This window comes from Gorilla gorilla, chromosome 23, assembly GCF_029281585.2.
Source record: "Gorilla gorilla gorilla isolate KB3781 chromosome 23, NHGRI_mGorGor1-v2.1_pri, whole genome shotgun sequence".
Classification (NCBI taxonomy): domain Eukaryota; kingdom Metazoa; phylum Chordata; class Mammalia; order Primates; family Hominidae; genus Gorilla; species Gorilla gorilla.
In genome coordinates, this window is record NC_086018.1 from 31,515,398 (window position 1) to 31,528,935 (window position 13,538).

Consider the following 13,538-nt stretch of genomic DNA (forward strand, 5'->3'; position numbering starts at 1 on the left):
CCTCTGATAAAAGTAGTTAAAAAGGATGAATGCATTTTCCCAACTGAGCTATCCCATCCAGCCCAGATTCAATAATTTAAAAGACAATGCTCGACGCTCACTTCAAGGTGAGAGAAAATTCTGAAGATGAAAGAATCTTCTCAAAACTTCCTTTTAATTAAAATGTTGGTTGCCTGGATTTCTCCTGAGCCTCAGCTCTTTGCCTATAAAGGAGAAATCACAAGGAGCTCTGCCTAGACAATAAACCACTTAATCTGAAATTGGAACTCAATCATAAGTCGATCTTACAGCTCCATTTTTGTGCCCAGCATTGGGTAGGTGCTAAAAGCTTTGGAATAATATGAATTTATCAGTCTTGAAGGCTAGTGCTGCATAGCTGAAACAAAATAAAACTGTCAAACTCAAACAGAAAAGACGAGGAATTCAAGATGTGGCTAAATTAACTATGAAATAAAGACAAGGTCGGGGGGAACGAAAACCATTCCCGAGGCAGCTGAAATGCAAAATTTTTGCTGAGATGAAAGGCTGACCCCTTGATGTGGCCGTATGGCTCCACAAATGGTAAGAAGAGTTTCATGGAATATTTCAAAACAGAAAGATACAAAAGTATCAGTGGCAGTGTTCTGAACAGAGTGGGTGCCAGAATAGTGTTGAATTACTAAATGAGTGATGACAGAAAGAAGAAAAAGCAGGTAGATAAATAGGTAACAGCAAGACTGATGGGGCCTTGTCAGCAACTGGCAGGTGACAGATGAGCCAATGCATCACTGAGGGAGATGCAAGGGAGGCATGGTGACACTCCAAGCTCCCAGATGAAGCCCCTATAGCTGAGAGGCACAAAGAGCAAGGAGCTGGGGCTGCAGGGTCCAAAGTCCATGGCAGGAAGCAGGCCCATCTTGATTCTCTAACGTCTGCTCTGTGCACAACATTGCCAGTGACACTTTTGCGTCTTTCAAGTGAAGGCAAAGGAGTGGGGGGACTACACCGGGTGCAAACCACCTCCTGGGCACCGCACTGTCCCTTTACATCTGTGAATCTCCTTTGTCCCCCCAAACCCTTTGAAATGGAAAGTGCCATCTTGATTTTCAGCAGAGGAAACTAAGCCTCTAAGTAACAAACTCCAGTTGCACAGCAAACAGGAAGCAGAGTGGGGACTCCGTGCTGGTGTGTCTGAAGGCACAGGCTGCAAGCTCCCGGAGCTTTGCAAATTCTTTCACTTACACAATTCCCAAGAGCCCTTGAGAACGAATATACAGCCCAAATTAGCCTGCCAATGAGCGAGTGATTTCTTTGAAGTCTCAATTTTTAATCAATTGTGCACATTTTAAATTTTACCTCATAGTATGGTTGTGTGCTAACTGAAAACAAAACAAAACAAAACATGTTTTAAATTACTTTCATAGGAAAGGACGTCCTGTCCTTGTCCTGGGGGCTTTGAACAGTATCTGATAAAAGCCGAATCTCCACAGGGAGGGAGGAGGGAAATGCGGGCGGGGGGTGGGCAATGCGCACCCTGTTTTGAAAGGCAACATACTCTGCTGTGATGCTTCCTCTCTAACAATCCATTTTCAGGACAAAAGAGAAATTATCAGAGTATCCCATTAAACTCAAAATTGTGTTTAATGCCCGTGTAAGTGAGAAGAGTAGCAGTGCTCTGGCACATAACTCGAGGGTCCTCTTTCAAATTCCTTCCTGCTAAAACCATCTCTATCCAAATGGATAGCTCTACAAGCATGGTGGCCTTTTTTTTTTTTTTTTTTTTTTTTGAGACATAGTCTTGCTCTATCGCCCAGGCTGGAGTGCAGTGGTGCGATCTCGGCTCGCTGCAACCTCCACCTCCCGGGTTCAAGTGATTCTCCTGCCTCAGCCTCCCTAGTAGCTGAGATTACAGGCACGCGCCACTATGCCCAGCTAATTTTTGTATTTTTAGTAGAGACGTGGTTTCACCATGTTGGCCGGGCTGGTCTTGAACTCCTGACCTCAGGTGATCCTCCCACCTCGGCCTCCCAAAGTGCTGGGATTACAGGTGTGAGCCACCGCGCCCGGCCTGAGCATGGAGTTTTTTAATGTGTCTACATCTGACATTTGTGGAGGTGACAAAATGGTTCAACCTAATGGTGATGATAGCCAAGTCTGAGTGCTGGTCCAAGTACTGGGCAATATGCTTTATTTATGTGGATAGTTCCAAATCAACACCCACCCCCACTACAGCAGCAACCCTATGAAGCAGGCAGTATGATCATACCCATTTTGCAGATGAGGAAACTGCAGACAGAGGGATTGAACCACTTTTCCAAGGTGACCTAGTTGGGATGTCTTGGGGCTGGGATTCATAGCCACACAGCTGCACTCAAGATCCTTTACTTTAAACAATGACTCCAGGTACCCAGCCTCTGTGGTCCACATCTGCATAGCACAGAGCTAATAAATATCAGTGTGCCCAGACTCCTGACATAATTAAGAGACCCTCCAAACCCAGGTGCTGAAAAGGGCTCTCCATCTTCCGACTGGGTGGCAGTCACAAGACACTTTCTATTTGCAAAGTAACGCAGCAGTTGCTCAATCTCTAGTGAAGGCTCTCATTTAAAAGGTGCTACTTTGTGCAAGGCAATGCCCACTCTCTGGCTAACACAGGTCCAAGGACAAATACGAGAAATTAACTTTTTAAGCTCTTCAGCACAGATGCCAAGTTTGAGCACTAATTTATAGACAGCATTGATGCTCAACAGCTGTATAAAGCTGTGCTGAGAGAAAGCTTTGCATATGGTCTTTGATGAGCTCTGAAGCCAAAAAGCCCTGGTTGTGGATCTGGAATTTTTCCACTTATAGGTTATTGGGTCCTGGGCAATGAATTGAACTGATGTGCTTCAGTTTCCCTACCCATAAAATGGAGATGGCTTGTGTGTGCTGTTGTGAAGATTAACTGAGGACGTTTCCCTTGGTTAAATGCTACTTGACAGCTTACGTAAATGAATAAAGTGACCGAGCTGCTACTAAAATACAACAAAGATTAATGTATGTGGAAGTGCTCAGTACGGTGTCTAACAGTTAGTGCTCAAAATGGTAGAAGAAAATGACAATGATTCCATTAAAAGATTAGCTATCATGCCACCATATTCTATTTTAATTGGTTAGATCCATAGCATTGATTCCTCACAAATCTGTATATTTTAAATGGTTCCAAACTCTTTTCCCACCAATTTTCCCAACTGATATTCACAACTACCCTAGCAGGTAGGCAGCTTAACTAATCTTACACTCACTTTGCAGATGAGAAACATGAGGTTCTGTGAGATTCAAGGACTTGCACAAAGCCACTAGGTTACTTGGCATCTCTGTCACAGCTAGGATGAGAAATCTGAGTCTCGTTTTCTCCTCTGCCAGTGCTGTTTCCAAACTGCCTGCAGGTTCTGCAAAATCACAGTGAAGAAAGATAATCGGCTCTCTGGGATCACAGGGCAAATCTGGGAGAGGGCAGGCAACTCTCCTCAAGTCTCTGTCCTCTCTTGGTGCTGCCTCTATGCAGATAACTGCACCCTAGGGCTCAAGGGGAGAGCCACACTCCACTCAGTAATGCTATCCCAGTCTGGAACTGTGGCTGATTTCCTCGTTCCCTCTATTCTCTCCCTGCAATTCATCAGCAAGGCCCACGTGAACATGATTCCACTGCCTAACACTCTCTTCCCCACCCACCCACCCACCCACACACACACACACACACAGAAGCCTCCTTTCTCTCCATCAAACATCACAGGCTCTCTCCTTTGTATCTGCCTTCCCTCTGCTTAGAACATTTCCACAGCATCTTCTCTTGGTGGAAGCTTCTCATCCTTTGAACTTTCCTTTGAGTCTCCATCGTGTTGCAGTCTTACATCTTTCATAGCACTGACCGCTATCTGAATTATCTTGCTTATTTACGCTCTCCCAAGCCTTTGACTGCCTTGGTCGCCTTATGCAGTGCATGCTATATAGTGTAAAAACAAGTTTTCCATCCCCTGTAGCACTTGCCCAGGACAGAGCAAAACTAAAGTTTGGCTGGGCGTGGTGGCTCACACCTGTAATCCCAGCACTTTGGGAGGCCCAGGCGAGCGGATCACAAGGTCAGGAGTTCAAGACCAGCCTGACCGACATGGTGAAACCCTGTCTCTACTAAAAATACAAAAATTAGCTGGGCGTGGTGGCATGCGCCTGTAATCCCAGCTACGCGGGAGGCTGAGGCAGGCGAATTGCTTGAACCTGGGAGGCGGAGGTTGCAGTGAGCCGAGATCACACCACTGCACTCCAGCCTGAGTGAGAGTGAGACTCTGTCTCAAAAACAAAACAAAACAAAACAAAACAAAACAGAATAAAAAAACCCTAAAGTTTGTATTTCAATGTGACTGCTTTGAAACAGCTGAAGCCACAAAGGGGTCATGATCACGGCAGACTCTAACTGGATCTGCTGTGGTCTGAGGGTCTGTGTTCCTCCAAACTCCTATGTTGAAATCTAGTCCTCAGTGTGGTGGTATTAGGAGGTGGGACCTCTGTGAGTGTATTAGTCAGGATTCTCTAGAGGGACAGAACTAATAGGATAGATGCTTCTATAAAGGGGAGTTATTAAGGAGTATTGACTCACACAATCACAAGTTGAGGTCCCACAATAGGCCATCTATAAGCTGAGGTGCAAGGAAGCCAGTCCGAGTCCCAAAGCTGAAGAACTTGGAGTCCAATGTTGGAGGGCAGGAAGCATCCAGCATGGGAGAAAGATGGAGGCCAGAAGACTAAACTAGTCTAGTCTTTCCACGTTCTTCTGCCTGCTTTTATTCCGGCCGTGCTGGCAGCTGATTAGATTGTCCCCACCCAGATTGAGGGTGGGTCTGTCTTTCCCAGTCCACTGACTCAAATGTTAATCTCCTTTGGCAACACCCTCATAGACACACCCAGGAACAACACTTTCCATTCTTCAATCCAATCAAGTTGACACTCAATCTTAACCATCATGATGAGTGATAATGTCATGAGGGTGAAGTCCTCATTAGTGAGATTAATGCCCTTATAAAAGAGGCACCAGAGAGCTACCCTGCCTCTTCTACCAAGTAAGGACACAGCAAGAAGGGTAATCCATGAACCAGGAAAAGGGCAATCACCAAGACACTGACCTGAGTCTGCCAGCAACTTGAACTTCCCAGCCTCCAGAACTGTGAGAAATAAATTTCTGTTTATGACCCATTCCGTTTACGCTATGTTGTTAGTAGCCTGAATGGACTACGACAGGACTAAAGAAACACTCTTCTTTTCCGGCCAATGAACTACGTTATCGTTTTCAACAACTTTGTACAAATCTATGAACTCATTCTGTCCTGCCCAGAAAACAGTTTTCAGACTCTATCTCTCATTCCACCTCTTTTATCCCACTTCTGCACTTAAAAACTCCTAACTTTTCTCTTTGCGATGCACTCAGTAAATTTTTACATGGGCATCTGTTCTCTTGCCTATCAGGAAGTAAATAATAAATTCAACATTGTTTGGTTTATCTTTTTCATTTTATTTTTGCTTTCTGTTTATTTTTGTTTGGGATCTTGTTCATAAAAATAGGCTCTTTCTGAAGAAATCTGATACTTGGAAAGGCAGTATATGTAGGGACACAAATTCCAGACTCAGGGAAGTCGGAAACTACTTATGCTATTTTCTTTTCTTTTTTTTTTTTTTCTTGGAGACGGAGTCTCACTCTGTCACCCAGGGTGTGGAGTACAGTGGTGCAATCTTGGCTCACTGCAACCTCTGACTCCCTGGTTCAAGTGATCCTCCTGCCTCAGCCTCCCAAACAGCTGGGACTACAAGTGCATGCCACTATGCCTGGCTCATTTTTGTATTTTTAGTACAGATAGGGTTTCACTAAGTTGGCAAGGCTGGTCTCTAACTCCTCACCTCAAGTGATCCACCCACCTTGGCCTCCCAAAGTGCTGGGATTACAGGTGTGAGCCAACAAACCCAGCCTGCTATTTTCTTAGGCAAATGAAATGACCACTCCATGTCTCAGTTTCATCACTACAAACTAGGGACAAAAATAACAATGCCTGCCTTCTGGTGACTGGCCCAGAGTAAGGGCTATGTAAATATCAGCTATCATAATTATTCTGCACAGTGTGTAAAAAGAGTCTTGTGCTTCAGTAGAGATCATTCACATAAGATCACTGCCAGAAGCTTAGGGCTGCATTCTTGTCAATTTTTCGATGTGACAAAACATACAAAGTGTCCAGTATATGTTCAATAAAGGACAGTAACTCTTCTTCTAGAAGAAGGCATCAATATATTATTAATTACTTCTAACTTTTTCCTAACACTGCTAAATATCTGTAGTTCATATAAGCAACTAATGCTAATGATAACAATCATATATTACTGGCATCTTAGTGGTTTAGAAGAGCCTTTGCGTACCTGATCTCAGTTCATCTACACTGTACAAAGCAAGAGTTACAGAGTGCTTACTTTTCATTTATTTATTTGTTTGTTTGTTTATTTTTGAGACAGTCTTGCTCTGTCGCTTAGGCTGGAATGCAGTGGTATCATCTCGGCTCACTGCAACCTCCGCCTCCTACGTTCAAGCGATTCTCGTGCCTCAGCCTCCCGAGTAGCTGTGATTACAGACGTGTAACACCATGCTCAGCTAATTTTTTTGTATTTTTAGTAGAGACGGGGTTTCGGCATGTTGGTTAGGCTGGTCTCGAGTTCCTGGCCTCAAGTGATCCATCCACCTCGGCCTCCCAAAATGCTGGGATTACAGGTGTGAGCCACTGTGTCTGGCAGGGGTGTTTATTTTTCCAATAAGAAAGCTGGGGGGTGGAAATGGAATTGTGCCTTGTCCCTGGCCCCCACGGTGGAGGGGAGGGTTCAGATTTAACTTTTTTTGCAAATTGCAAGATTTCCTTCAGCCTCAAATAACAGTAACAGTCCTTCAGGCAGGGCTGTTCTCTTAAAATAATCTCTACAACTTTTTAGAATGACTTGGTAGGAAAAAGCAAGCTGTGATTAGAACATTTTCTCCTCCAGAACAGTCATCAAGGAGGCTGGATACATATATTAACGATGCTGCTATTGTTAAAATCACCACTGCAGCAGCCGAGTGTCTTGGAACTGCACTCAGATCCTACAACATACTCTTCTAAACACCTAAGGGTTGGCATATCTTTCCCTTTCAGAGCTGATTTAATTTTCAGAACAAGCCAACATTCCCATGCACTTCCAAATCATGTAAATAAGATAAGTACTAACAGAGGACAGTAGGGCGTGTTCTTTATAAAAAATAAAACAGGCCAGGCGCGGTGGCTCACACCTGTAATCCCAGCACTTTGGGAGGCCGAGGCGGGCGGATCACGAGGTCAGGAGATCGAGACCATCCTGGCTAACAGGGTGAAACCCCATCTCTACTAAAAATACAAAAAATTAGCCGGGAGTGGTGGCGGGGGACCTGTAGTCCCAGCTACTTGGGAAGCTGAGGCAGGAGAATGGTATGAATCCAGGAGGCGGAGGTTGCAGTGAGCCGAGATCGCGCCACTGCACTCCAGCCTGGGGAACAGAGGGAGATTCCGTCTCAAAAAAATAAATACATAAATAAACAAAAAATTAAAAAAAAATTGAAATAAAACAGTATAAAACAGAGACTCTTGTGGCTTTAAAGGCAATTGTGTATATAATTTTTGGGATGACAGACATCTGGAGCAGCCTCTTTGATACTGCAGTTTACCCGCTACCTTCCACACCTTGAGGCTGTGCTTAGTAGCAGGGTGGACTCTAGGGTCAGAGTGGAACCCAAGCCCAGGGCTTTCTGCCCTGAACAGGATTTGCCAAAGGAAGGTGCCTATAGTCGGCTAGTGCTTACAGCTTCCTCCTATTTCCTACTCTCTTCTCTCATTTTGTGGCAGCCGTTCGGTTTAGATGGGACTGACCTCATCCCTGTTCAAAATATGGGCCCTGTCTAACTAAGGCAGATGGCAATTATCCACTTATTTAGTTATAACGATTGGTTAAGGAATGGGCATGTGACCTGAGATGGCACGATCATGGTGCAGCACAGGACTCTTCCTCTCTGAGAAATGAAAAGTGGAAGCCTGCAGCCCCAGGGGCAGATGGAAATCATCCACTACCAAAAGGGGAGCCAGCCCGAGGACACGGATGAGAGAACCTTGGAGAAGTGAGACAGGGTCCCGTGACACCTGTCCTATCTCTGTTTTTTCAGTTAAATGAAGCAATCCATTCCTTCATTATTTAACTCAATATGGTAGAGATTTTATTGACTTACAGGCATGAGGAGTCCTAAGCTCCTCTGTCAGTTCCTACAGCATCTTATGCAATTATGTGTTGTAATAGGTATTAGATATGTAAAGATAAAACATGTAAATTTTTTCTTTTTTGAGATGAAGTCTCGCTCTGTCCACCCAGGCTAGAGTGCAATGGTGCGATCTCGGCTCACTGCAACCTCCGCCTCCCAGGTTCAAGCGACTCTCCTGCCTCAATCTCCTGAGTAGCTGGGATTACAGGCGCGGGACACCATGTTTGGCTACATTTTGTATTTTTAGTAGAGACGGGGTTTCACCACGTTGGTCAGGCTGGTCTCGAACTCCTGACCTCAGGTGATCCGCCTGCCTCAGCCTCCCAAAGTGCTGGGATTACAGGCGTGAGTCACCACGCCTGGACTAAAATATGTAATTTTATATCATAAAGATACCATGTATACATTGAAATATATGTATCATGTATATCTATAAGATAATATGTAAGTCTGCTTCTATGTTTCTTTTTTCTTTTACACATAAAAGCCTCTCAAAGTAGGAAGTGAGTCTAATTCACCTTTGAATCCCCCATGATTAGCACGCTGCTTTGCCAACAGTTAGGTGCTAAGTGGGAGATGATTTTCTCAAAAGACCATTCAATTTAAGCTTTGGAACATCTTCAGGCAGCAAAGGAATTAGCAAGGCACTTACTTTATCTCAATCTTCGAAAACTCCTAATCTTACCTGTTCAATTATAGGTACAAACACTCTTTGAGGACCATGATGTTGACAATTAAAGCAAAAGAAAAACATCATTAAAGTGTGGAATCTCCCGCGGGAGAAAATTTGGATATAAAAATTCTAGTGAATTTGTTAAAGAAAAATTGGTCTCATAGCTTCCTGGTTTACAACGTGGGTAAGGGCACAGTGGAGCATCCCTCTGCCTGACTCTAACTGCAGAATCACTCTTTGGTGACTCTTTGACTTCAGGCAAACTACTTAACCACTCTAAGTCTTTGTGTCCTCATCCATAAAATAGGGATGATGAAAGTGCCTTTGCTTACATGATTGTTGGGAGATGAAATAAGGCAGTACACAGGAAGCCATTAATCTAATGAGTGGCATTATCAATAAATGGAATGGATCATTATCATCATTACTTCAACAGTGGCTTTCACAGAAGCCCATCCAAACAAGTGGCTTAATGGAAATTCACAGCTAAACTACAGGAAGGATTGCTAGCCCCAGAAGAAATAGAAGATCATTCACTCCCAGCATAGGTGCTAGCTCAGGGGAGAGGGACAACTATCATTATGAGACCAGTGAAAAGGGTTTAGAGACTGGGTGGAGGTGCGGGCGCCCATGGAAGGCTTCCTGGACAGCCTAGGACCCTCCATGATTAGAACACCCTAAGGAGGAATCAAAGACGGAGGGTGGAGGGTGACACTTCAAAGAAGCTCCAGGGCTGTATTTGAGAGGGAAAGAATTGAAATGGTACATTAAAGAGTCATACTCAGAAGGAGAGTGGATTAGAGCCACTCTCCAAGTAAGGGACGAAGCTAATGTAGCTTTTCTTGTCACCATCTGTAAAAGTTTATTATGTATACTTCAAAGGCAGTGAGCGGCAGAGGGGTTGGGGAAAGGGGCTGCTCCTCACAAAAACAGGAGCAGGAAACAGAAGACGCTGACTTGGGGAGAGGATGGGAGATCGCCTCTGTGTTTGCTGCAAAAGGAGCCAGGCCCTAGGGGGCATGAATCTGGACACTTACACCTGCGATGATCAGTAGCTGGCGGTGGCCACAGGGGAGAGGAGGATGGAGATGAGGGAGGATTAATTAACTTGAATATAGAGTGGGAGATGGGCTGGTTTCCCTGAAACTGCCCACTGGCAGCCCTCGATTCTGATCTCAATGTGCTCTGGGTTTCTTTCTTGGAATTGTTAGGAAATGATCCAAGTCGTTCTTAATCTCAACCTGCTTACCACCTGGCTGTCCATCAACACTTATTTGAATTGAACGCCAGGCCTGGCATCCAGATGGGGTGGCAGGCGGCCTGGACTATGACTCTCCACTCACCCAGGCATGATGTGGGTGATGCTCTCCTTCGAGCCCAAAGCAAGTGATTTTCAATGGCTTATAGTCTAGTGGGTGACATGGACATTAGCTACACAGTCATGCAAATGCACTTCAGTGTAAAATGACAACCATGTGCTATGAAGGGGAAACACAGGTGCTTGTGGAGGTACAAAGTAGGAGGAACCGGCTGGGCATGATGGCTCACGCTTGTAATCCCAGCACTTTGGGAGGCTGAGGCGGGCAGATCACCTGAGGTCAGGAGTTTGAGACTAGCCTGGTCAACGTGGTGAAACCCCATCTCTCTATTAAAAACACAAAAAATTAGCCGGGCATGCTGGCAGGTGCCTGTAGTTCCAGCTACTCAGGAGGCTGAGGCAGGAGAATCCCTTGAACTCAGGAGGCAGAGGCTGCAGTGAGCCGAGATTGCACCACTGCACTCCAGCCTGGATGGCAGAGTGAAACCCCATCTTAAAAAAAAAAAAAATTGTAGGAACCTATCTGGACAGGTGACACACTCCCCAGGCAGTGACAGCGGCAGTGAGCTGAGGTTGGAAAAACATGCAGAGATCAGTCAAGCAAGGGTGGGATGGTCGCCTAGGAAACAGAGGAAAGAAAGTTCCAGTAGGAAGGAAGAGCAGGTGTAAAGGGCCTGAGATGGAGGGAGAATTATTTGCTCTGAAAATAAGGGACATCAGGGTGTCTGCAGAAAGTGAGCCACGGAGCAGGCATGTAGGGAGAGGTGAAGTTCAACAGGCAAGCAGGAATGGAGAACTGCCTTTCTCCAGCCTCCAAATATAATGTTGTATAGGTGCCACCCACCTCTGCGTATCCTGCATATCCTGCCACATGCTTTTTTTTGAGACAGAGTCTGGCTCTGCCACCCAGGCTGGAGTGCAGTGGTGTGATCTCGGCTCACTGCAAGCTCCGCCTCCAGGGTCTACGCCATTCTCCTGCCTCAGCCTCCCAAGTAGCTGGGATTACAGGCGCCTGCCACCACGCCTGGATAATTTTTGTGTTTTTAGTAGAGACAAGGTTTCACCACGTTGGCCAGGATGGTCTCGATCTCTTGACCTCGTGATCTGCCCACCTCAGCCTCCCAAGCCACATGCTTTTACAGTGCACAGCAGAAATTGAAGCACAAGTGCTGAGTGAATGAAAGAGTCCCTGCTATGCTCTAGGCCTCGTACCAGGCTTTTACACATCATATCTCATTGAATCCTCACATCCATTCGTCTGATACAGAAAGAAAGAATAGCTGAAAAACCCAAGGTCACTGAGGTGGTGAGTTCAGATTGAGATTCGAATCAGGTATGCTTCAGAAACTCTACAGCATGGCTGTTTTGTGCAAGGAGGTCCAAAACCACCAGATGAGTTGCTGAACTAGAATAAAAGGGATGTGGGAAAGGTTATCCGCAACACCAAAGACGTGATTTCTTTACTCAAAAATGCAGTGAAGAACGGTGGCCAAGAAATGGTCCAGCTGCCTTGGAAAATGGTTTAGGAGTTCCTCTTTTTTTTTTTTTTTGTTTGAGATGGAGTCTTGCTCTGTTGCCCAGGTTGGAGTGCAGTGGTGCGATCTCGGCTCACTGCAACCTCCGCCTTCCGGGTTCAAGCAATTTTCCTGCCTCAGCCTCCCGAGTAGCTGGGATTACAGGCACCCGAGGAGTTCCTTAAAATACTAAACACAGAGTTACCATATGACCAGCAATTCCGTTCTAGGTACATATGTACCAGGAGAATGAAAACACACATCCATGCAAAAACTTTTATGTGAGTGGTTATAGCAGCATTATTCACAATAATTAAGCACTTTGGGAGGCCGAGGCGGGTGGATCACGAGGTCAGGAGTTTGAGACCAGCCTGGCCAATATGGTGAAACCACGTCTCTACTAAAAATACAAAAATTAGCTGGGTGCGGTCGTGGGTGCCTGTAATCCCAGCTACTCAGGAGGCTGAGGCAGGAAAATTGCTTGAACCCGGGAGGTGGAGGTTGCAGTGAGCCAAGATCGCATCACTGCACTCTAGCCTGGGTGACAGAGCAAGACTCTGTCTCAAAAAACAAAAACAAAAACAAAAAAACCAAAAAACAAAACAAAACAAAACAAAAACCATGAGAACAACCTACCTAAATGTCAGTCGAACCGATGAATGGATAAACAAAATGTGGTTTAGCCATACCATGGAATATTATTGTGGCATAAAAAGGAACTCCATACATGGTATGATGTGGACAAACCTTGAAAATGTCATGCTAAGTCAAAGACACCGAACAGAAAAAGGCCATATGTTGTATATTATTACTTTTACAGGAAGTGCTTACAATGGGCAGTTCTGCAGAGACAGAGAGTAGATTAGTAGCTGCCTAGGGCAGCAGTAATGGGAAAATGGGGACTGACTGCTAATGGATGCAGGATTTCTTTAGGGAGAGTTGAAAACTTTAAAGTTGGATTGTGGTGAGGTTCACATCTCTGAATATACTAAAATCCCATGAACTATACACTACAAATGGGTGAATTTTTATTTATTTATTTTTAGACAGAGTCTTGCTCTGTTGCCCAGGCTGGAGTGCAGTGGCGCAATCTCAGCTCACTGCAACCTCCGCCTCCCGGGTTCAAGCAATTCTCCTGCCTCAGCCTTCCGAGTAGCTGGGATTACAGGTGCCCACCGCCATCCCCGGCTAATTTTTGTATTTTTAGTAGAGAAAGGGTTTCACCACGTTGGCCAGGCTGGTCTCAAACTCCTGACCTCAGGTGATCCACCAGCCTTGGCCTCCCAAGGTACTGGGATTACAGGCGTGAGCCATTGGAAATATATCTTTTTTAAAAAGGATATTGACTAAAGGTTCAAACATCAGAGACTGGCAGGCTGGTTTCAAATCCCAGTTCTACTCATTACTAAGCCGTGTGCAATAGATCAGATGAATTTCTCTCTCTAAGCTTTAGTTCCCGCATTGGTTCAAGATGCGTAACACCAACTCACGGGGTTGCTGTGACTATAAAATGAAATATTTCACAGGAAGCATTAGTCTCACATTTGCTATGAGATACTCACATTTAAAAAAAATAACATAGTAGTTAACAAAACATAATACCTTAAATAGACAATGATTTTGAAAACCACAAGTGGCATTTGAAAGCACAACTAATCATATTCGCAGGCGAGCACTGTATTGCTAAAGTGTATAGCATCTATCCTCATTTGGATACAGCAATAG

At 45.0% G+C, this 13,538-nt stretch overlaps 1 protein-coding gene across 7 annotated transcripts in view; it reads right to left on the reverse strand.

The window, feature by feature from the left end:
- Positions 1-13,538, reverse strand: part of LARGE1 (LARGE xylosyl- and glucuronyltransferase 1) — a 759,370-nt gene that overhangs the window by 327,655 nt on the left and 418,177 nt on the right. For 3 of the 7 annotated variants that reach the window (XM_055375362.2, XM_055375359.2, XM_063704845.1), the window contains one exon: positions 3,264-3,410. The exons of the other annotated variants lie outside the window; for them this stretch is intronic. In XM_055375362.2, coding sequence (XP_055231337.1) covers positions 3,264-3,410 — 147 coding nt within the window. The remainder of the gene's footprint in view (positions 1-3,263; positions 3,411-13,538) is intronic. 7 annotated transcript variants of the gene reach the window in all.